We start from the raw sequence: 22,958 nt of genomic DNA, 5'->3' as shown, positions 1-22,958 counted from the left end.
GCCCATGAGGTACCTTGGACCACTTAAAGCTAGTTTCATCAGATGTGTAACAGAATTTTATTTCAGTTGTTTTATTGACCTAAGTACTCACGATAGACCATGTTGAAGAGAAGAGGGAATGAGGGCAAGGATTGACGAGCCCAAGGGGACAGATTTTAATGAATTTCCCTTGCTTCAGCAGACATTTATCAAAGCCGGAATAGAGGATACAGAGACAGTAAATAATGGAGGTAGCTCAAAAACAGGTTTTTTTTTAATAATTAAATATATGCTACGCACATACAGTGATGGAACGCAATCATAATAGCAAACACTTAAATAGAGCTTATAATTTACCAAGCGCTGTTGTAAGTACTGTGCACATGTTACTTCTGTCTTGAGTAGCCCTGTGAGCCCTGCTATTAGTAGAGGTGAACAGCAGGAACTCTGGATCCAGGTGGCTAGAGGGAGCATCTAGAATCCTTCACTTAGGAGCTGTTTGGTCTTGGGCAAGATACTTAAACTCTCTGTACTCGGTTTCTTTATAAAAATGCAAACAATGTTAGACCCATATAGGATTGTTCTGAAGGCTGTAGATCATTTAGAACAGTTTATAGTTTTTATTGTTACCAAATAACTGTATTAACTGAAAAAAATTATCATCTCACATATTTAAAATTCTTACCCTTTGCTCCTTTGTATATATTTTTGCATTTAAAAAGTCTATTTAAAATTAGTTCAGTTCTTCCCTTGGGGGTAGGTTTTTGTTTTTTTTTTTTTTAATTTTTATTTTATCAGCCATAAAAAGGAACGAATTTGAGTCAGTTGTAGTGAGGTGGATGAACCTAGAGCCTGTTATACAGAGTGAAGTAAGTCAGAAAAACAAATACTGTATATTAACCCATATACATGGAATCTAGAAAAAATAGTACCGATGAACCTGTTTACGGGGCAGAAATAGAGACACAGGCATCGAGAACGGACCTGTGGACACTGGGGTGGGGAAGGAGAGGGTGGGACGAATTGAGAGAGTAGCATTGACAAATGCATACTACCGTATGTAAAAGAGAGAACTAGCAGGAAGCAGCTGTATAGCCAGGAAATTCAATTCATATGCTTTGTGATGACCTAGAGGGGTGGGTGGAGAAGGAAATGGCAACCCACTCCAGTGTTCTTGCCTGGAGAATCCCAGGGACGGCGGAGCCTGGTGGGCTGCGGTCTCTGGGGTCACACAGAGTCGGACACGACTGAAGTGACTTAGCAGCAGCAGCAGAGGGGTGGGATGGTGGGAGGAGGGAGGTCCAAGAGGGAGGCAGTATACGCATACCTTCAGCTGATTTACTTCATTGTACAGCAGAAACCAACACAACATTCTAAAGCAATTATCCTCTGAATATTATTGGAGTTAGGTTAACAGTGTGTTAGTTTCAGGTATATAGCAAAGTGATTCAGTTATATATATACATGTATTATTCTTAAATTCTTTTCCATTTAGCTTATTACAGAATATTGAGCAGAGTTCTCTGTGCTATACAGTAGGTCCTTATTGGTTATCTGTTTCAAACGTGGTGGTGGTGGTGATTTGGTTCTCAGTCGTGTCCAGCTGTATGCAACCCTATGGACTGTAGCCCACCAGGCTCCTCTGTCCAGGGGATCTTCCCGACCCCGAGATTGAACCTGAGTCTTCTGCATTGTCAGGTGGATTCTTAACCACTGAACCACCGGGGAAGCCCCATTCGGTGGGTTGTCTTTTTGTTTTATGGTTTCCTTTACTGTGCAAAAGTTTTTGAGTTTGACTAGGTCTCATTTATTTTTCGTTTTATTTCCATTACTCTGGGAGGCAGATCTACAAAGGTATTGCTCAGATTTATGTCAGAGTATTTTCTCCCCATGTTTTCTTGAGAGAATTTTCTAATACCAGGTCTTACATTTAAGTCTTTTCTTTTAAAATTGGAGTATAATTCCTTTACAGTGTTAGATTAGTTTCTGCTGTACAATAAAATGAATCTCCCAACTCATCTCTCTCTCTCCTTTCTCCTCTATGTCCCTGTGTCCATGATCTATGACTCCATCTCTATTCCTGCCCTGGATATAGGTTCATCTGTACCATTTTTCTAGATTCCACATGTATGCGTTAATACATGATACTTGTTTTTCTCTTTCTGACTTCACTCTGTATGACAGACTCTACGTCCATCAACACCTCTACCAGTGACCCAGTTCCATTCCTTTTCATGGCTGAGTAATATTCTGTTGTATATATGTACCATATCTTCTTTATCCATTCATCTGTCTTGGGCATTTGCTTTGCTTCCATGTCTTGGCTATTGTAAGTACTGTTGCACTGAACGTTGGGTCATCTGTCTTGGGCATTTGCTTTGCTTCCATGTCCTGGCTATGGTAAATACTGTTGCACTGAACGTTGGGGTACATGTGTCGTTTTGACTTACAGTTTTCCCAGGGTATATGCCCAGAAATGGGATTGCTGGGTCATATGGTAATTCTAGTTTTAGTTTTTTTTTTTTTTTCTTTGATGCGCAGAAGCTTTTAAGTTTAATTAGGTCCCATTTGTTTATTTTTGCTTTTATTTCCAATATTCTGGGAGGTGGGTCATAGAGGATCCTGCTGTGATGTATGTCAGAGAGTGTTTTGCCTATGTTCTCCTCTAGGAGTTTTATAGTTTCTGGTCTTACGTTGAGATCTTTAATCCATTTTGAGTTTATTTTTGTATATGGTGTTAGAAAGTGTTCTAGTTTCATTCTTTTACAAGTGGTTGACCAGGTAATTCTAGTTTTAGTTTTTTAAAGAACCTCCATACAATTAATTCTCTACCGTGGCTATATCAGTTTACACTCTCACCAACAGAGCAAGAAGGTTCCTTATTCTCCACACCCTCTCTAGCATTTATTGTTTGTAGATTTTTTTTTTTTTACTTTACAATATTGTATTGGTTTTGCCATACATTGACATGATGTACACCACGGGTGTACACGTGTTCCCCATCCTGAACCCCCCTCCCGCCTTCCTCCCCATCCCATCCCTCTGGGTCATCCCAGTGCACCAGCCCCAAGCACCCTGTATCATGCATCGAACCTGGACTGGCGATTCGTTTCACATATGATAATTTACATGTTTCAACACTATTCTGCCAAATCATCCCACCCTCGCCCTCTCCCACAGAGTCCAAAAGACTGTTCTATACATCTGTGTTTCTTTTGCTGTCTCGCATACAGGGTTATCGTTACCGTCTTCTAAATTCCATATATATGCGTTAGTATACTGTATTGGTGTTTTTCTTTATGGCTTACTTCACTCTGTATAATAGGCTTCAGTTTCATCCACCTTATTAGAACTGATTCAAATGTATTTTTTTTAATGTCAGAGTAATACTCCATTGTGTATATGTACCAGAGCTTTCTTATCCATTCATCTGCTGATGGACATCTAGGATGCTTCCATGTCCTGGCTATTATAAACAGTGCTGTGATGAACACTGGGGTACACATGTCTCTTTCCGTTCTGGTTTCCTCGGTGTGTATGCCCAGCAGTGGGATTGCTGGGTCGTATGGCAGTTCTATTTCCAGTTTTTTAACAAATCTCTGCACTGTTCTCCATAGTGGCTGTACTAGTTTGCATTCCCACCAACAGTGTAAGAGGGTTCCCTTTTCTCCACACCCTCTCCAGCATTTATTGCTTGTAGACTTTTGGATCGCAGCCATTCTGACTGGCGTGAGATGGTACCTCATTGTAGTTTTGATTTGCATTTCTCTTATAATGAGTGATGTTGAGCAACTTTTCATGTGTTTGTTAGCCATCTGTATGTCTTCTTTGGAGAAATGTCTGTTTAGTTCTTTGGCCCGCTTTTTGATTGGGTCGTTTATTTTCCTGGAATTGAGCTGCAGAAGTTGCTGGTATATTTTTGAGATTAATTCTTTGTCCGTTGCTTTGTTTGCTGTTATTTTCCCTCATTCTGAAGGCTGTCTTTTCACCTTGCTTATAGTTTCCTTTGTTGTGCAGAAGCTTTTAATTAGGTCCCATTTATTTATTTTTGCTTTTATTTCCAGTATTCTGGGAGGTGGGTCATAGAGGATCCTGCTGTGGTTTATGTTGGAGAATGTTTTGCCTGTGTTTTCGTCTAGGAGTTTTATAGTTTCTGGTCTTACGTTGAGATCTTTAATCCATTTTGAGTTTATTTTTGTGTATGGTGTTAGAAAGTGTTCTAGTTCATTCTTTTACAAGTAGTTGACCAGTTTTCCCAGCACCACTTGTTAAAGAGATTGTCTTTTCTCCATTGTATATTCTTGCCTCCTTTGTCAAAGATAAGGTGTCCATAGGTGTGTGGATTTATCTCTGGGCTTTCTACTTTGTTCCATTGATTTACATTTCTGTCTTTGTGCCAGTACCATACTGTCTTGATGACTGTGGCTTCGTAGTAGAGACTGAAGTCAGGCAGGTTGATTCCTCCAGTTTCATTCTTCTTTCTCAAGATTGCTTTGGCTATTCGAGGTTTTTTGTATTTCCATACAAATTGTGAAATTATTTGTTCTAGCTCTGTGAAAAATACCATTGGTAGCTTGATAGGGATTGCATTGAATCTATAGATTGCTTTGGGTAGTATACTCATTTTCACTATATTGATTCTTCCGATCCATGAACATGGTATATTTCTCCATCTATTTGTGTCCTCTTTGATTTCTTTCACCAGTGTTTTATAGTTTTCTATATATAGGTCTTTTGTTTCTTTAGGTAGGTATATTCCTAAATATTTTATTTTTTCTTTTTAATGGTGAATGGAATTACTAGAGCTAATCAGTGTTTGTAGGTTTTTTGATGATGGCCATTCTCACTGGTATGAACTGATACTTTATTGTAGTTTTGATTTGCATTTGTCTAATATTTGGTGATGTTGAGTGTCTTTTCATGTGCCTTTTGCCCATCTGTATGTCTTTTTGGAAAGATGTCTAAGTCTTCCAGCCATTTTTGATTGGGCTGATGTTTTGATATTGAGCTGCATGTTGTTGTTCTTGTTTTTCAGTCACTCAGTCAACTTTTTGTGACTCCATGGACTGTAGCACACCCTGGCTTCCCTGTCCTTCACTACCTCCCAGTGTTTGCTCAAACTCATGTACATTGGGTCAGTGAGGCCATCCAACCATCTCATCCTCTGTCACCCCCTTCTCCTCCTGCCCTCAATCTTTCCCAGCATTAGGGTCTTTTCCAGTGAGTTGGCTCTTTGCATCAGGTGGCCAAAGGATTGGAGCTTCAGCATCAGTCCTTCCAATGAATATTGAGAGTTGATTTCCTTTAGGATTGACTGGTTTGATCTTACAGTCCAAGGGACTTTCAAGAGTCTTCTCCAACACCACAGTTTGAAAGCATCAGTTCTTTGGCACTCAGACTTTTTTATGGTCCAGCTCTTGTATTGGTACACAACTACTGGAAAAACCATAGCTTTGACTCTGCAGCAAAATGACGTCTCTGCTTTTGATGTCTCTCCATTTTCCTTTCTCAGGATTGCTTTGGCTATTTGAGGTCTTTTATATTTTCATACAAATCGTAAATTTTTTTGTTCTAAATCTGTAAAGAATTCCATTGGGAATTTGATAGGGATTGCATTGAATCTGTAGATTGCTTTGGGGATGGATTGCATTGAATCTATAGATTGCTTTGTATAATCATTTTCACAATATTGATTCTTCTAGTCCAGGAACATGGCATATTTCTCCATCTGTTTGTGTCATCTTTTGTCATCAGTGTTTTATAGTTTTCTGAGTACAGGCCTTTTGTCTCTCTAGGTAGGTTTATTCCTGGGTATTTTATTCTTTTTGTTTTGATGGTAAGTGTGATTGTTTAATTTCTCTTTCAGATCTTTTGTTATTAGTGTATAGGAATGCAGGAGATTTCTGTGCATTAATGTTGTATCCTGCAGCTTTACCCAATTCATTGATTAGCTCTAGTATTTCTTTAGTGGCATCTTTAGGGTTTTCTATGTATAGTATGGTGGGATTTGCGGACAGTGACAGTTTTACTTCTTCTTTTCCAGTTTGTACTCCCTTTCTTGCTTTTTCTCTGATTGCCACGGCTAGGACTTCTAAAACTATGCTGAATAAAAATGGTGAAAGCGGACATTCTTGTCTCGTTCCTGATCATAGAGGAAATGCTTTTAGTTTTCACCATTGAGAATGATGTTTGCTGTGGTTTGTCGTACGTGGCCTTCATCATGTTGATGTCTCTTGCCTCTGTGCCCACTTTTCTGGAAAGTTTTTATCATAAATGGATGTTGAATTTTGTCAGAAGTTTTTCCTGCGTCTATTGAGATGATCATATTTTTTTTATTCTTTAATTTGTTAATACGGAGTATCATATTGATGTGTATATTTTGAAGAATCTTTGCATTCATGGGATAAATCCCACTTGATCTTGGTGTTTGATTAATGTATTGGTGGATTCTGTTTGCTAGTGTTTTGTTGAGGATTTCTGCATTTATGTTCATCAGTGATACTGGTCTGTAATTTTCTTTTTTGTGATATCTTTGTCTGGTTTTGTTATCAGGGTGATTGTGGCCTCATGGAACAAATTCCCTCTGCAGTTTTTTGGACGAGTTTGAGCAGGATTGGTGTTATTTCCCTAAATAAATGATAGAATTGGTCTGTGAAACTGTCTGGTCCTGGACTTTGTTTGTTGGAAGATTTTTAATTACAGTTTCAATTTCGTTACCTGTGATTATTCTGTTTATAGTTTCAAATTCTTCCTCATTCAGTTTTGGAAAGTTGTATCTTTTTAAGAATTTGTCCATTTCTCCCAGGTTGTCCCATTTTATTGGCATATAGATGCTTGTAGTAGTTGTCTGTTATGATCATTGTATTTCTGTAGTGTCAGGTGTTATTTCTCATTTTTCATTTTATTATTTGAGTACTCTCCCTTTTTTTCTTTGAATCTGGCTAAAGCTAAAGGTTTATCAATTTTATCTTCTCAAATAACCAACATTTAGTTTTATCGATCGCTATTATTTTCCTCTTTTCTGTTTCTGCTCTGATCTTTATGATTTATTTCCTGCTGACTTGGGGTTTTCTTTGTCCTTCCTTCTCTGGTTGCATTAGATGTAAGTTTAGACTATTTGAGATTTTTCTTGTTTCTTAAGGTGAGATTGTTAGAATTGTTTGAACTGTTTTTGCTGCGTCCCATAAGTTGTGGATCATCGTGGGTTTTTTTTTTTTTTTGTTGTGCTGGGACTTCATTGCTGCGCAGGCTTTTTCTCTAGTTGCAGGGAGTGGGGCCTGCTCTTTAGTTGCAGCGCACAGGCTTCTAACTGTGATTACTTCTCTGGTTATGGAGCACAGGCTCAAGAGCACAGGCTGAGTAGTTGCGGTGCACTGGCTTAGTTGCTGCAGGGCATGTGGGATCCCAGACCAGGGATCAGACTCATGTCTCCTGTGTTGGCAGGTGCATTCTTTACCACTGAGCCACCAGAAAAACCCCCTTGTGTTTTCTTTGTCATTTGTTTCTGTGTATTTTTTTTTTCTTTGATTTCTTTAGTGATCTCTCAGTTATTGGCAGCACGCTATTTAGCCTCTGTATTTGTGGGGTTTTTTTTTACAGTTCTTCTGCAGTGTCAGATGTAATTTCTCATTTTTTTCCCTGTAATTGATTTCTAATCTCATAACTTTGTGGTTGGAAAAGATGCTTGATACTATTTCAGTTTTCTTAAATTTTTTTTGTCCTGATTTGTGACCCAAGATGTGATCTGTCCTGGAGTGTTCTGTGTGCACTTGAGAAGAATGTATATTCTACTGCTTTCGGGTAGAATGTCCTGTGCTGTGCTTAGTCTCTCAGTCGTGTCTGAGTCTTTGCGATCCCATGGACTTTAGCCCGCCAGGCTTCTCTGTCCATGCGGATTCTCCAGGCAAGAATACTGGAGTGGGTTGCCATGCCCTCCTCCAGGGCATCTTTCCAACCCAGGGATCGAACCCAGATCTCCCACATTGCAGGCAGATTCTTTACTGTCTGAGCCACCAGGGAAGCCCCAGAATGTCCTATAAATAGCAATTAAGTCTATCTGGTCTGTTGTGTCATTTAAAGTTTGTGTTTCTGTATTTATTTTCTGTCTGGATGATCTGTCCATTGGTGTAAGTGGGGTGTTAAAGTCCCACATTATTGTGCTACTGTCGACTACCCCTTTTATGGCTGTTAGCACTTACCTTATGTATTGAGGTGCTCCTATGTTGGATGCATAAGTATTTATAATTGTTGTATCTTCTTCTTGAATTGATCCCTTGATCATTCTGTAGTGTCCTTTCTTATCTCTTGTAACAGTCTTTATTTTAAAGTCTGTTTGATATGAGTATTGCTTTTGATTCCCATTTGCATGGAATATCTTTTTCCATACCTGCACTTTCAGTCTGTATGTGTCCCTAGGTCTAACGTGGATCTCTTGTATACAGCATATATATGGGTCTTGTGTTTGTATCTGTTCAGCTAGCCCTTGTCTTTTGGTTGGAGCATTTAATCCATTTACATTCAAGGTAATTATCAATATGTATGTTCGTGGGTTTTTTCCTTCTCTTGTGTTTCCCGTCTACAGAAGTTCCTTTAACATTTGTTGTACAGCTGGTTTGGTGGTGCTGAATTCTCTTAGCTTTTGCTTGTCTATGAAGCTTTACATTCAGGCCTTTAATCCATTCTCAGCTTATTTTTATGTGTGGTGTTCTGGTTTCATTTTTAACATGTAGCTGTCCAGTTTTCCCAGCAGTGTTTATTAAAGAGACACTCTTTTCTCCACTGTATAGTCTTGCCTCCTTTGTTGTAGATTAATTGACCATAGGTGGAAAAAAACTCAGATTTTATAGCTGAGGAAACTGAGGTACAGAGGTAATTTGCCCCAATTCACAGTGAGTGAGTAGAGGAGCAGAAGTTGAAGCCAAGCTGTCTGGCTTCCAGGCTCTGAATCCTTCTGGAATGCCACGTGGCAGTAGATGCAAAGGAAAGCACCTTGGAGAAGAGCTTGGTGAGCTGAGTCTTACTGGATCAGAAAAAGTTGTCCAGACAGAGGGGAGTTGCGTAGGGATGGTCTCACAAGGAGGAAGCTCTGTGAAAAGGAAGGAGGCATGAAGTAGGAAAAGGCGTGCATGGGGCTGACTGAGTAGCTAGGTCCTGTTGGGACTCACTGGGACATTTCATATTGATGGGAGATAAGGCTGGAGAGATGGGTAGGATCCAGGCACGCAGGAACGTGGATGTTGTGCTAAATAACGACATCCGTGGGTGGTGAGGGTATAGGTAAAACTGAAGGCACGGTGTGCAGTTAGCAGGCTGTTACAGTAGTCTTAGCTTAATTTTGGCTTTCAAAATGTTGTTATTAGCAATTGGATTGGAAAAGACCAGGGATGGATTAGGGAAATACTAGAGGAGGTAAAGCTGACTGTGGTAAAGGTTTGATTTGGACAGTGTTACTAACAGAATACAGCACACATATCCTTTTGGGGGTGCTGGAGGTGTGGAAAGTGACTGAGCCTGAGGAAAAGCACAGCTGGCTGTTGGAAATCTGATGCAGCTGGAGGTAGGGTGAAAAAAAGAGGTAGGAATTAAATCCTGCCCAGGACACTCGGCCCTGACACATCTTTATATTTCTGCACTTTTTCAACACACCGAGTCTGTGGTGCACCAGGCACTGCATGCCTGCAGCCGTGGCCTGAGGGGCGGCCCTCCCTGGTGGCTCGTGCAGTGAGGTGGTCAGTTCATCCCAGGGTCCTGGGGCCCGGAACGGAGCAGATCATGAATATCTGTCGCCTGTAATGACACAGGCTGGCTGATGGCATTTTTTTCGCAGTTGCCTTTCCCACAAGCGGACACAGAGGGCAGATGTTCTGTATCCTCATACTATTCAGAGACCCTCAGTCATGCATTGGTTGGTTGGGTTTTTTTTTTTTTGAATTAGGAAGGACTTGAAGGAAACAAGTGGAGTGGCCCTAATCTCTTTAATACTCTTGTGGGAGTTTGAACGCAACTGATGAGGCTCCCCGCTCCCCAACAGTCAGTCAGAATCACCATTCCATTGGCATGTGAAATGCTCAGTAAGAACAGAACCTACAAGGATTCGGGAAACAAGAGTTTTAAGATCTGACCCTCCTGTCCTCTCCTTCATGGGTCCACCACACTTCTCATCCCAGTAGACACAGCTTTCCAGGGAGCCTGGGTAGCTTGAGCTCCTTGTTTGCATCCCTCGGAGGGGAGAAGCGTGGTGGACTGACCCGGCGTTGTAAAGACAGAGGTCTCCCCAGCCCCTTCCCGCAGCGCTGCCTTGGGGAAGCTGCGTAAAGGGCAGCGCCAAGCGGTAAGGACCTTGATCAGAGGGTACGGTACTCATGAGGTCCCCGTGGGCACTGCCTCCAGGGTTGTGTGGGGGGACCTGCTGTAAAAGGAAACACGTGAGAAGAAAAACAGTCCAGTAAGGGATCCCAGTGTGGAGGGGGCTGCTTGTTGTGACTGAAGCCCCTCTCTCTGGAGGTGCCGGAGCACAGGGGGGTCCCAGGGGTGCTGTTTGCAGGACCCCAGCTGTGCCCGACATGGTCCCCATCCTCTCCAGTTCAGGGAGCTGGATGCTGCTGTGGTGACCACTCCTTGGACCGGCTGGGCACCCGCTGCTCCCTGTTTCCCGGAATCCGGTTGTGCTTGTCCAGTCAGGACCACATGATGCCATTTCACAAGAAAATAGGATTTCCTAATGTGACTGTAAGCTCCTCAGAGACAAGGAGAAGGTAACATCTTTGAAACCCCTCTAGCATCTATCTAGCTTGGTGCTCAGACTCCTCATTCTTGATTGATTAATCACATGGAGCTTTCAGTTTCTATGAGTTTTTGTTTGGATAATGATTTACAATTATATTGCTTTAAGAAACAAAAGATGAAATGTTCCAGACATGTCTTTTTCTGCTTAGGAAGTAAGAAATATTTTCATGAAATACTAATTTTATTCTTAAAATTTTTTCATTGGTATAAATTTGAGGTAACAGTTTGAGTGCTCAAGTACCAGCAACTGGAAAAGGCCTAATTGCTAAATCGAGAGTTATCTGTAAAGAAGCAAGCAATCATTTAAAAACTAGAGTAAAGGAAGCTATTAAGGAGTTTTATTATAGTTTTTATTTTGTTTGCCCAGGACGGTGGGTGGTAAGGTCTTTATGCCCTTCTCACAACAAATACTTTATTTTATAAGCATACATTTTGGAAGCCTTTAAAGATGAATAATAGCTTTAAAAAGAAGAGTGAAGTTAATGTCATCTGTAGATACTGAAAATTGATTTCTGGCTTAGACTTCAGTTTCAGAATCTATGTACCTGTAGTAATTTTTTTTTAACCTTTTTTTATTGGAATATAATTGTTCTACAGTGTGTGTTTCTTCTGTACACTGAAGTGAAGCAGCTATAAGTATACAAAATCCTTTCCTTCTTGGGCCTGCCTCCAGCCCTCAGGTCATTACAGAGCACCGAGCTGAGTTCCCTGTGCTGCTCGGCAGGTTCCCATGAGCAGTGTCACGCATGGCAGTGTATATATGTCCATCCTGACCTCTCAATCTGTCCCACCCTCCCTTTCTACCCTCTGGTGTCCATATGTCCATTCTCTGCGTCCGAGTCTGTACGAAAATAGGATCATCTGCACCATTTTCCTAGATTCCACATGACCTGTAGTAATTGATTATAGTATCATAAATGAACCAACTAAGTGTCTGAAATTTTTAGTGCCTTTGGATACTAGTTTGGTTTCTCAAGTAGAGACAGCATAGTGAAATTATCACTTAAAGCTTTTTACCCTCAAATATTTGAAATTAAATCATTCTGGGGCCATCCAATCCTGTTCTTATTAACGGAAGGAATTTAAAAAATTTTCCCTCTTAAGAAACCTGACTCTTGTCAACCCATTTCCTCCAGAAACAGGGCCACCGTGTCCTCTCCTAAGATCGTGCCTCGGTCAGTCTTTGTAACTATGGGAATTCCATGTGCAGTAGTTACACCATGTAGTCATTTATAAAGATTTCAAAATCAGGTATGAAAAAAGATTTACCACAAAAAGACAAATCTTCTGAACATCTAAGATACATCTTCTAAATCTTTACCTATGTTAGGAAAACATTCAGTTTCTTAGGGGTGATCATATTATCAAAAATTTTTCAGTTTTTTAAAAAAATCAGTTTCCTCCACTAAAATAATCTAACCATAAGGATTTGCTATGCTGCTGCTACTGCTGCTAAGTCGCTTCAGTCGTGTCTGACTCTGTGCGACCCCATAGACGGCAGCCCACCAGGCCCCGCCATCCCTGGGATTCTCCAGGCAAGAACACTGGAGTGGGTTGCCATTTCCTTCTCCAATGCATGAAAGTGAAAGTGAAGTCACTTAGTCGTGTCTGACTCCTTGCGACCCCATGGACTGCAGCCTACCAGGCTGCTCCGCCCATGGGATTTTCCAGGCAAGAGTACTGGAGTGGGGTGCCACTGCCTTCTCCGAGGATTTGCTCTAACTTAGGGAAATGTCAGTATGCCAGTGGGTTGCACCTGTACTGTGCTTGGCTCACTGCCTTTGCGTCAGTGGTTACTGACTAGAATCGCGGAGTCAGTTCTTACCCTAGTATGATGTTTCTGTGGATTATACAGTAATCTTTTAAAAATAATCAAACCTTCATAACATTGATTTCAGAGCCCAGCGACTTGACTCTGAAAATCTACAGAGCTGAATCGTATGCTGGTCTCCAAGAGTTTAAAGCAGCTATAGAAGATTTAAATGCAGTTCTCTTTCAACTGCCAAATTGGCCTGAGGTAAAATTACTGTTTTACATTTGCATACATTTAAGAATTTCAACTGTAGGGAATATGCATTTCAATTATGATTGTAAGTTACAACGAAATGGATTGGGCGATTTCTTTTAAATATATAGAATAGTTCTAGAAGTCTAAGGTCAATATTTTGAGTGGATGAATATCATCTGACAGTTTTTTAAACTATAAGAAATGTTTGTTTCCTAACTAGAGAACAATTTGAATTCGACACACAGGAAAAAACAAACAAACAAACTCTAATATACAGCATTTCCTCAAAGACATACATCTGGCCCTATTGTGGAGATGGACCCAAATAGGTTGTCAGTAGAGGAGGTTTATTAATGGAGAGAGAAAAGGTTCTGTGGCTGAAGAGTTGACTGAGGCATTGTGATGGGAACTGGGTGATGAGGCAGTCGTTTAATATGGTAGATGGGGGCCTTGCCCATGCTCTTTTGAAAAAAGATCTGCAGCATGTATATATTATATAATCGGTTTACAAATTCTCCTTTTTACCAATACTGTCAAGGCAAATCAGTCCATCTCCCATATATGTTATTTAAGTTAAAAGTCATCTTTTAATGTGACTTTTTTTTCTGCATTCAAAGCTATGCCTTTAAGGACTATATAGTAAGGATGCTGTAAAATTTATAAATTAATAAAATGATTCAGAATCTCATGATGACATGACCAGTTGGTACAAGTCAAATCAGTGTTAAGAATACGAGGGAAAATGATTTGTACAGACAGCTTTGGTGGCAGCAGTGGTTTAGTCGCTAAGTCATGTCTGACTCTCGCGAGACCCCATGGGCTGTAGCCCACCAGGCTTCTCTGTCCGTGGGATTCTCCAGGCAAGAATACTGGAGTGGGTTGCCATGCCCTCCTCCAGGGGATCTTCCCAACCCGAGGATCGAACCCAGGTCTCCTGCATTGCAGGAGAACTCTTTTGCCAACTGAGCCACCAGGGAAGCTCTTAAAACCATTAAACAGGAAAGAACCCTCTGGACTTATCATTGACAGGATATAATTAGAAATGTGGCTTTGGAGTCATTTTCTGGACCTCATAATCATAGGTGCCTCTCCCGGATAGGGTGTAAATGTGCCTTTAAAATGCTTTGGGCTCCTGAGAGTCATTCAGAGTTTCAAAATGAACATTTCCAAGTAGAACTTTTTTTTAACCTTATGTGATATTGATGTTTCAAAAAACAATTCCATCCATAAAAGTTGGGTATGTGTGCTTTTATTAAAGGTCTACTTCAGGAAAGGAAAAGTCCTCCACGATGCTGGTTTTTTAGGTGATGCCTTACAACTGTTTCTTCAGTGCTTAGCGCTTGATGAAGATTTCGCACCTGCAAAGCTAGAAGTAGAAAAGGTAATCCGTTTACCAACTGTAACACTTCCAGCCAGTTTCCCAACAACACAGGTCTTTTTACAAATGCCAGTTAGACTCTTGGGGTAAGAACATAAGGGGTGTCCATAAGTCAGATTTAGTAGCAGTTTGACAAGGGGTTTTCAGGTTCAATATACTTATTAGCATATTGAGTTCTTACCAAAATCAGAACATTTCAGAGAGAGTTAAATGGATTACTTTTGCCTAGTTAAATTTAGATGTTCTCTAATAGTCTGTTCCATGGGAGCCAGACCAGTCATTCTTAATTAAATACTGTTGTCATGATGTTCCTGCTCAGGAATTTTTATTGGCTTCCTTTGCCTTTCATTTCAGGTCTCAACTTTGCTTGCCTTCCGTGGTTGCCAGTAGTACTGCCCACTCAGTTTATTTCGCCTTAGTTTTCTCAGTACTCCATACATCACTTTCCAGAGTTTGTTCAGTGGTAGATGTTAATTAAAAGGAAAAGGGGTTCTCTGATCAAATGACTCTGGGAAACACTGGGTTAAACCAGTCAAACAGATTTCTTCAGCCCTTCTCGAGAGTTTTTGCTTTGCTAGCATGCAACAGCATTCAGCTTTTGCCAGATTTACTCACAGAACATCTGGGAAGACTAGAGTCTCTGAAAAATGTTTTAGGAAAATCTATCCTAATACAATTTCAGTGCCCAGTCATGTTGTTCCCTTCAGTGTCCCCCAAAGAGGCCACATTGTTTATTGCGTTTGTAGTGTTTCTCAGAACATGGCTTTTTGTTAGTCATCTTGAGTGCATGGTAAACACAAAGATTTCCTGGGTCCCACCACAGACCTTTGGAATTAGAATCTCTGGAATTAGAGTATAATTTAACAAGCACTTCAGGAGATTCTTATGTCCCTTAAAGTAAGAGAACTTTGGAATTTTTCTTGCATTCCAAATGCTTTATGAATAAGCCAACATCCTCCATAAGGCTTGTTTGCATGCATGTTCCAGCCCACTGATTTAACAAAACACGGCTTACTGTTGTGTGTTTTCTTGCTGTGTTCTCTTTGCTAGAGTGATCTCCCTGGTGAGACTGCAGACTTTATAAGGGCTTATAATTTTGCATTTTCCGTGCTGCTGGGTATCCTTACTTTTCTGTAATTATTTGTTGGTTAATAAGGTCAGGTGAATGCAAAATACCTACTGCCTTGAAATATTTTTTTTTTGGAGTAAATTGTGGTATAATTTACATGTAATAAAAGGCATTTTATAGTTCAGTGAGTTTTGAGAAATTATACATTCATGTAACAACACCCCAGTCAAGATACAGACTATTGCAGATCACCCTGGAAAGCTCCCTCATCTCCTCTGCAGCAGATGCCCTCTCTCTGTGCTTCCAGAGGGAGCTACTGCTCAGACCTCTAGTGCCACAGACTAGTTCTGCCTGTTCTGAACCTTCACATACAGTGTATATACTCTTTTTTTCACTCAACATGTTTTTGAGACACATCCAGTCAGTTTTTTCTTTTTTCACCAAGTATCCTGTGGTATGAACATGTCACAGTTTGTGATATTCACAGTTAGTGGTGATTTTCATTTGGATTGTTTCTAATTGATGCCACAAACATTCTTTTACATGTCATTTTGTGAACATGTTTTTATCTCTCTTCAGTAAATACCTAGGAGTCAAGTAACAGTCTTCTAGGGTGGGGGTATGTTTAATACTTTTTTTTTTTTAATCAGGGGAAATGTAAAAACATACCCAAATTCTTTAGTGATTGTTCATTAAATGGTTTATTGCTTGAGCACCTACAGATGCACACACTTTCATTAATACCATGTATATTTCCTTTTTATTTACATTGTAAAGATTTATGGAAAATTCTGATTTTTGTGCCTTGAGAGATAGAACAGCTGAAAAACCAAACTTCCAAATTGGGACTTTAAGAAATGTGTATATGCTGTACATATACACACAGCTTATTTGACAAGCAAACAAATTTGAATCCCTCTCATTTCCTTGTAGCCAGTCTGTTCCTCTGTCGTAATCCCCTTGGTGTTTCTGAGAGAAGCACCCAGAGTTTAGATACTGCAGCTGCCTCCGTTTGGGCCGGCTGCCATGGGGTGCCCCCGTTAACGCCGGGGGTGGTGACTGACCGTACAGGTCACTGGTTCAGGGAGAAGCTAAATTCACTGTAAACACATGGAATTTTAGTTCTGTGGTTAAAGGTCCAAGTTCACACAAACAGTCTAAGTTCAGCCTTAGAATATACATCGGGATGAACCATTAACTATATTGACTGATGGGACTTGCTGATGGTCAGAGGTAAATATCTTCCACTTCTCTTAAGATCTCGTCTTTCTACAAACCTTATATATACATGTAAACCTTTACCTTGGGCACCTTCTCAGGCCACCAGTCTAATCACCCCTGAGCCCTCCTTTTGAACCATTTCTTTGATGCGGTTTGACCCCCTTGGAGGCACACCTTGGTTTTGGCAGGACTTTTAAAATCAACATGGAAGTCCTTGTTTTTTTTTTTACTTAACCTGTTCCTTCCCTGCCCATTAAAAATAATATTAGCTCTAAGTTTTCTTTTTTTTAGTTGATGTATAGCTGACTTACAATATTATTAGTTTCAAGTGTACAACAAAGTGATTGGATATTTTTATAGTTTATACTCCATATGAAATTTTCCAGAAATTCTTAAATATTGAGTGAGTGAGGCGAGTGAAAGTCACTCAGTCGTGTCCGACTTCTTGTGACCCCATGGACTATACAGTCCATGGAATTCTCTAGGCCAGAATATTGGAGTGGGTAGCCTTTCCCTTCTCCAGGGGATCTTCCCAACCCAGGGATTCCCACATTGCAGGCAGATTCTTTACCAGCTGAGCCACAAGAAAAGCCCTCTTAAATATTAAGTAACTAAATTATCCTTAATAAACTATTTTATATTTTTCATTATTCTTTATGATACCTTCCTTACAGATTTTATGTGATTTATTATCACCTGAAAACTTAAAAGAAGGCCTGAAGGACTCTTCCTGGAGTTCATTACCATGTATTAAAAACAAACCTTTCAGTTTTCCTTCAGTGATGGAAGAGTCTCACTCTGCCAGTGAGCTGAGCCCAGAGCAGGTAAGGGGTGAGAGAAGACGGTCATAGGCTTAGTGTTTCCATTTTCTTCACAAGATCTTCACTTTCCTAGTTTCAAATATTAATACTAAAATCTATGTAGGTACTTTCAACTTAGTAAGGCTTGCCTTAATAGGATCCCATTTGTGACCTTTTATTTTACACTAAAAACTTTTATGTGAAATATCTGCTCATTAATCACGTTACATCACCTGAATGTCAGAAATGTTTGTCTCTTGGAAAAAACCAGAACATTGTATTTATCTTACTTTCCTTGTAGTAGAAACAACTATATTAGCATAACTACTTAAACCTCATCATGACAGAAGTCAGCTTGATGTCTAGGGCTCTCTTAAGTACTGGCAAAAATCCTTTTCTTGCCAGGGTTTTAGAATTAAAAGTTGGTTTTGTTTTAAATGAACAATAAAATAAAGCTTTCAAGACATCACAGTTTCACTTCAGTTTAGTTCTTGGCAAGAGCAATAAGGACAGTAAAAACATACAGTCAGTTACCCTTATTTGTTGCATTTTTTTTGTAGAATGAAGAAATAGCAGAGGTCACCTCAGAGCCTGTCAAAGGAAGCCTAAACCGTGCTCGGTCAGCACAGGCTATCAATTCCACAGACATGCCTGCCAGAGAGGACTGTTTAAAAAGAGTGTCCTCGGAACCCTCACTCTGCATTCAAGGCAAAGGTGTTCTGCTGAAAAGAAAGTTGTCTCTTTTAGACCAGGATGTGATTGTAAATGAAGATGGAAGAAATAAGCTGAAAAGACAGGGAGGTAAAAATTTCACTACACTCACAGAAAACACATTGATTTTTTCAGAATGGCTTCCAAATTTTTTCCTAAAAAAGATAACCCCATCTCTTTGTTTTAATAGAAATTCCCACTGAAGTCTGTACGTTTTCATTAACTTACGGTGATGTCCCAGAAGAATTAATAGATGTCTCAGATTTTGAGTGTTCTCTCTGCATGAGGTAAGTATGTCATTTTATGAGTAGATAAAGGTAATCTACTCTGTAAGAACTGGACTTCCTTGGACTGCAAGGAGATCAAACTAGTCTAACCTAAAGGAAATCAGTCCTGAATATTCATTGGAAGGACTGATGCTGAAGCCCAAACTCCAATACTTTGGCCACCTGCCGCGAAGAACTGACTCCTTGGAAAAGACCCTGATGCTGGGAAAGACTGAAGGCAGGAGGAGAAGGGGACGACAGAGGATGAGATGCTTGGATGGCATCACCAACTCGATGGACATGAGTTTGAGTAAACTCTGGGAGTTGGTGATGGACAGGGAAGCCTGGTGTGCTGCAGTCCATGGGGTTGCAAAGAGTTGGACGCGACTGAACTGAACTCTAAGCATAAGCAGTGTGAAGTAACAGAGTAGTGAATTAAAAATCAAAAGATAAGAATTTTAGTCCTCGGTTTTCCTTTCACATCTTGGGCAAATAATACAATCTCTGAACCTTATTTAGCTTTTCCTTACTTAGAAGGGGCTTCCCTGGTGGGCCCATTCCCTTTCTTTACCATGACTGAGGAACTAACTTTGACTTTTCACTTAGAAAGTGGTGTCAGGATTTGTGTGTATGTGCACGTGCTCAAGTGCTCAGTCTTTCAGTCGTGTCTGACTCTTTGCAACCCTGTGGACTGTAGCCCACCAGGTTCCTCTGGCCATGGAATTTTCCAGGTGAGAATACTGCAGTGGGTTTCCATTTCCTTCTACAGGGCATCTTCCTGCATCTCTTATATCTCCTGCACTGGCTGGCAGATTCTTTACCACCATGCTATATTTAAGTCTTACAACAATCAAATGACTAAAATATAGAAAGTATCTGAGGAATTGTACTATAAAAGCTATACATGTTATTACTGAGACTCCATGGTTTTAGATTTGGGTAAGAATACAATGATGTATTGTGTGTATGTGATTCTATCTTGTTTATGTATCTTAACTCCAAAATCCTTTTTAAGTAACACTGGATAAGGATTTCCATTATATGAATGCTTGTAATTCTAAGACTGATAATTTGAAAAGAACATTTTCCATTTATATAAATCGTGGTGGAGGCAAGGGAACAGTGTGTCAAGCACCTGGAACTGGCCACACCAGGTATTTCTGAACCACGTCCCTTGATTCTGACCCTTGGCTGCTTCATCTTGAGGTGAGGGGATCAGACCCCGACGATTTCTGAAGTACTTATACATCTAACAATACTTCTGGGAACTCCCAAAGTATTGTGTTTCAGGAAATAACTAGAATGTAAGGAAAATTAGTTTCTCCATATTGTTTGAGTATCACATCTGGTTTTGAGCATCAGTTTTCTTTGGGATTCAATGGTAATATTCATTGGATTATTTTGAATGAATTTCATATAGTAAGGCGCTTTATAAGCAAACCAGTTTTAAAGTGATGAGTGTACAAAAACAAATGAATAAGTAATAATACAGTTTACATTGTTAATCTTGCACTAGTCTGGTGCAAGTATTTTAGAAGTACTGCCCATCTCAGTTTGGACCAGCCCCGTTTCGAGGCTGCAGTAGCCCCTGTGAATGGTGGTGATATCAGTCCGTACAGCTCCAAGCAGGGTACCCCCGATGATGGTGAACTTTAAACAGTTCAGGAGGCTGTACCTGGCGTTTACCACTGGTCCTTCCCTCCTCTCGTGCCTGTCAAACTCTCCTTCCTCTTCTAAACAGAAGCTGGTGTTACGGTTACATTATTGGTTCAGTTTTTCCAGTGCACAGCTTATGGTGAAAACTAACATGTATTCTGGTTGATTTCAGGTTGTTTTTTGAGCCAGTGACAACCCCTTGTGGACATTCATTCTGTAAGAACTGTCTTGAGCGTTGTTTAGATCACACACCATATTGTCCTCTTTGCAAAGAAAGCTTAAAAGAGGTAAGCATTTGTGTATTTGTTTATTGCTCTTACGTGTAGCAACATGGTTTGACTTCTATTTAGCCACAGAAATAATGATTATTAGGTTCAGAATAAATTACATTATACATACTGATTGACCAAAAGGGATCATGCATGTCTCATTACCCATCTGCTAGTATTGGAGGAAAGTGAGTTTGGAGAGGGTGGGAGAAAGCAGAGTCTGAAGACCGAATCCCTATACTTAATTTTTTAAACACATGAGGTGTGATCAAGTATCTGGTCAGGAATATGTTGACTTTAATGACAGTATTGGGGAATCTCAACTGCCCTGCCACCCACCCCCATTTTTAGGTTGGATTTCAGGCCTCAGTCAATCCCCTTAACGTCTGGACCAACATCCAGTAGCACTTGCTACATTGATGGAAATGCCCTGTATCTATGCTGTCCAACGTGGTAGCTATTGGCCACATGTGTGGGAGGGACTGTACTTTTAATTAATTTACATTTAAGTAGGCACATGTGAGTAGTGGCTCCCACATTGGACAGCACAGTTCTAGAAAATGGTAGCCTGGCAAGAAGTGAGAGGCTTCCCACACCCCTCCTTGTCTGGCAGGTGGTCTGCACAGATCACCTACATTAGGAAAACAGCTGGATCTCAGGTGGGTCTCTTCTGTAACCAGTGGGAGGGCAGCACCCTCTTCAGTCCTGCTTGATGTCCTCCAAGGTGAGGCCAGAGCCTTAGAATTCTTGTTGCAGTGGTAGCATTGATCCAGGAGAGTGATTCTGTCTCTAGATTTTAAGAAAATAAGTGTCTTGAAAATACAATGTAAAAATTTGATGAAAACTAGAAAGCATAGCTCTGTACAGATGTCATATAGCATATATGTATTGTTACATTTCATACAACATAGCAACCCTACATGTAGTGGAACACAAAACATAGAATGTTTACAAAGTCAGGAAACCTAAAATAAATCTTTAAAGAGTTTTACATTTTCAACTTTTAGACTCTGTTTTCAGATAAAGTACTCTGAAACATGCTATCTTTCCTGGTTTTACAAAGTTTTTCGATATGCTTATATATTTACTATGCTTTAAATTTAGAGTTATCGCACCTTAAATGTCTGAAGTTCTAAGGAAAACAAAGTAAGGATGTTATTTAAAAACTTAACTAACATACTGTTTAAAAATAACTTTATCCTTTGTCCTGACTTGACACCATGTATAATTGGTAAAGTCTAAATATACCTTTACACGGATAAAATGGATATGCTCTACTTTTCTGCTCTTCCTACTTACTTTGCTCATTTTTTCATCTGAATGCATCTCAAAGATGTGATTTTCATAGCAGCATAGTAGTCCAATGATACAACATTTTTCTGTTTTGGAGCATTTCAGTTCTTTTTTTTTAAGTATACTATGGTCAGTGTCTTTGACTCTTTCCTTAGGATAAATTCCTGGGAGAATTACTGCATCAAAGGCCATATATTTTAAGACTCTTAAAACCAATTGCCAGATTGCCTAGGTCTCAAGTAATGTACAAATTTAGATTCTTACCAGTAATGGAAGAGAGGCCATATTTCCCAAATTTAATACATGAGTCTTAAGTTTTAAAATGTCTTTATTACTTTGAAATTGCTTTTATATCTCTAATTTGATTAATTTTATAATAAACTCTTAAGTTACCTATATATATGTATATATTATCTGCTCAAGAGTACATCTCTCCAGTCAATAGCCCAGTTGTTCTCAAGGTATGTTCCCCCAACCAGCAGCATCTATATCCCCTGGGAACTTGTTAGAAATATGAATTCGCAGACCCTTCCCCAGAGCCACTAAATCAGAACCTGGTGAGGGCTCAGCAGTCTGCACTTTTAACAAGCCACAGTTCTTGCCGAAGTTGAAAAACCACAAGTATAAGCCATTTGCCCACCATTCATATTTTCTACTCTGTACTTCATTAGATACTGACAAAGCCCTTATTTTTGCTGGATCTAGGGGAAAAGCTGGTTTCTCTTTGTCTTGTGGTTGTCTCACAAGAGTTTCCTCATTAAGCAAATTGGTATTGGACGTATATACACACACACACACGTTTTGTTCAGAATTCTGTGTACACACTCTGAACTGGTCCTTGGCCCTATGCAGTTCTTAGTTTAGTTACAGAGATATAATATATCCCTGTCCAGCTAATATAGTGCAGGGTATGGTAGCTGCCTTCTATATATTAAAGGTTATTCCTAGGAGACAGAAAAATAAGGAACACTTTATACAAAAGGTAAAATTGCAGCCAGACCTTGAAGGATAGTCAGATGGCTTTTGGCAGTTGGAAGAGAAAGTAACACAAAAATGTATCAGGGTGGCAGCGTTCAGAGTATTATGGAGTGGCACAAACGTACCACCTTACCCAGAGGGTGACTCACATAGGAAAAGCAGCCTCTTGATAAGATATGGGCATCAGTAGTCATAGTGGGATGACAGCAGAAGAAAAATCTGAAAGAAAAGTTATCTGGAACAAAAAAAGGGAGCAACTTTGCTTTTCTTAAGGCAAATGCATTATTTTCTTTATTCCTTATTTTTGTTTCTCGATTGAAATGCTAGTTTCAGATACACATGCACTGTCAGAAGGAACTTACCTTTGGTGTGGGAGACGGCAGGAGCAGGGCTGACTGCTGTTAATGATGTGTGATCATAGCAAGGCAAGGGTCGTCTTATATACAGAACTTGTTTCGGGTTGCAGACTTACCTTGAATGCTCTTGAGCTAAGCTTCAGGCAGGTTTTCCAGTTTAGCGTCATCTGTTGTATTGTTCCCCCTCAC

At 40.0% G+C, this 22,958-nt stretch overlaps 1 protein-coding gene across 1 annotated transcript in view; it reads left to right on the top strand.

The window, feature by feature from the left end:
* Nucleotides 1-22,958, top strand: part of LONRF1 (LON peptidase N-terminal domain and ring finger 1) — a 46,337-nt gene that overhangs the window by 12,083 nt on the left and 11,296 nt on the right. Inside the window, exons 2-7 of the mRNA XM_070364114.1 lie at nucleotides 12,663-12,781; nucleotides 14,031-14,153; nucleotides 17,115-17,264; nucleotides 17,801-18,041; nucleotides 18,142-18,238; nucleotides 20,046-20,160. Coding sequence (XP_070220215.1) covers nucleotides 12,663-12,781; nucleotides 14,031-14,153; nucleotides 17,115-17,264; nucleotides 17,801-18,041; nucleotides 18,142-18,238; nucleotides 20,046-20,160 — 845 coding nt within the window. The remainder of the gene's footprint in view (nucleotides 1-12,662; nucleotides 12,782-14,030; nucleotides 14,154-17,114; nucleotides 17,265-17,800; nucleotides 18,042-18,141; nucleotides 18,239-20,045; nucleotides 20,161-22,958) is intronic.

Source organism: Bos mutus, chromosome 27 (genome assembly GCF_027580195.1).
Source record: "Bos mutus isolate GX-2022 chromosome 27, NWIPB_WYAK_1.1, whole genome shotgun sequence".
In the NCBI taxonomy this organism is placed as follows: Eukaryota; Metazoa; Chordata; class Mammalia; order Artiodactyla; family Bovidae; genus Bos; species Bos mutus.
This window is presented reverse-complemented; position numbering and strand designations above follow the sequence as displayed.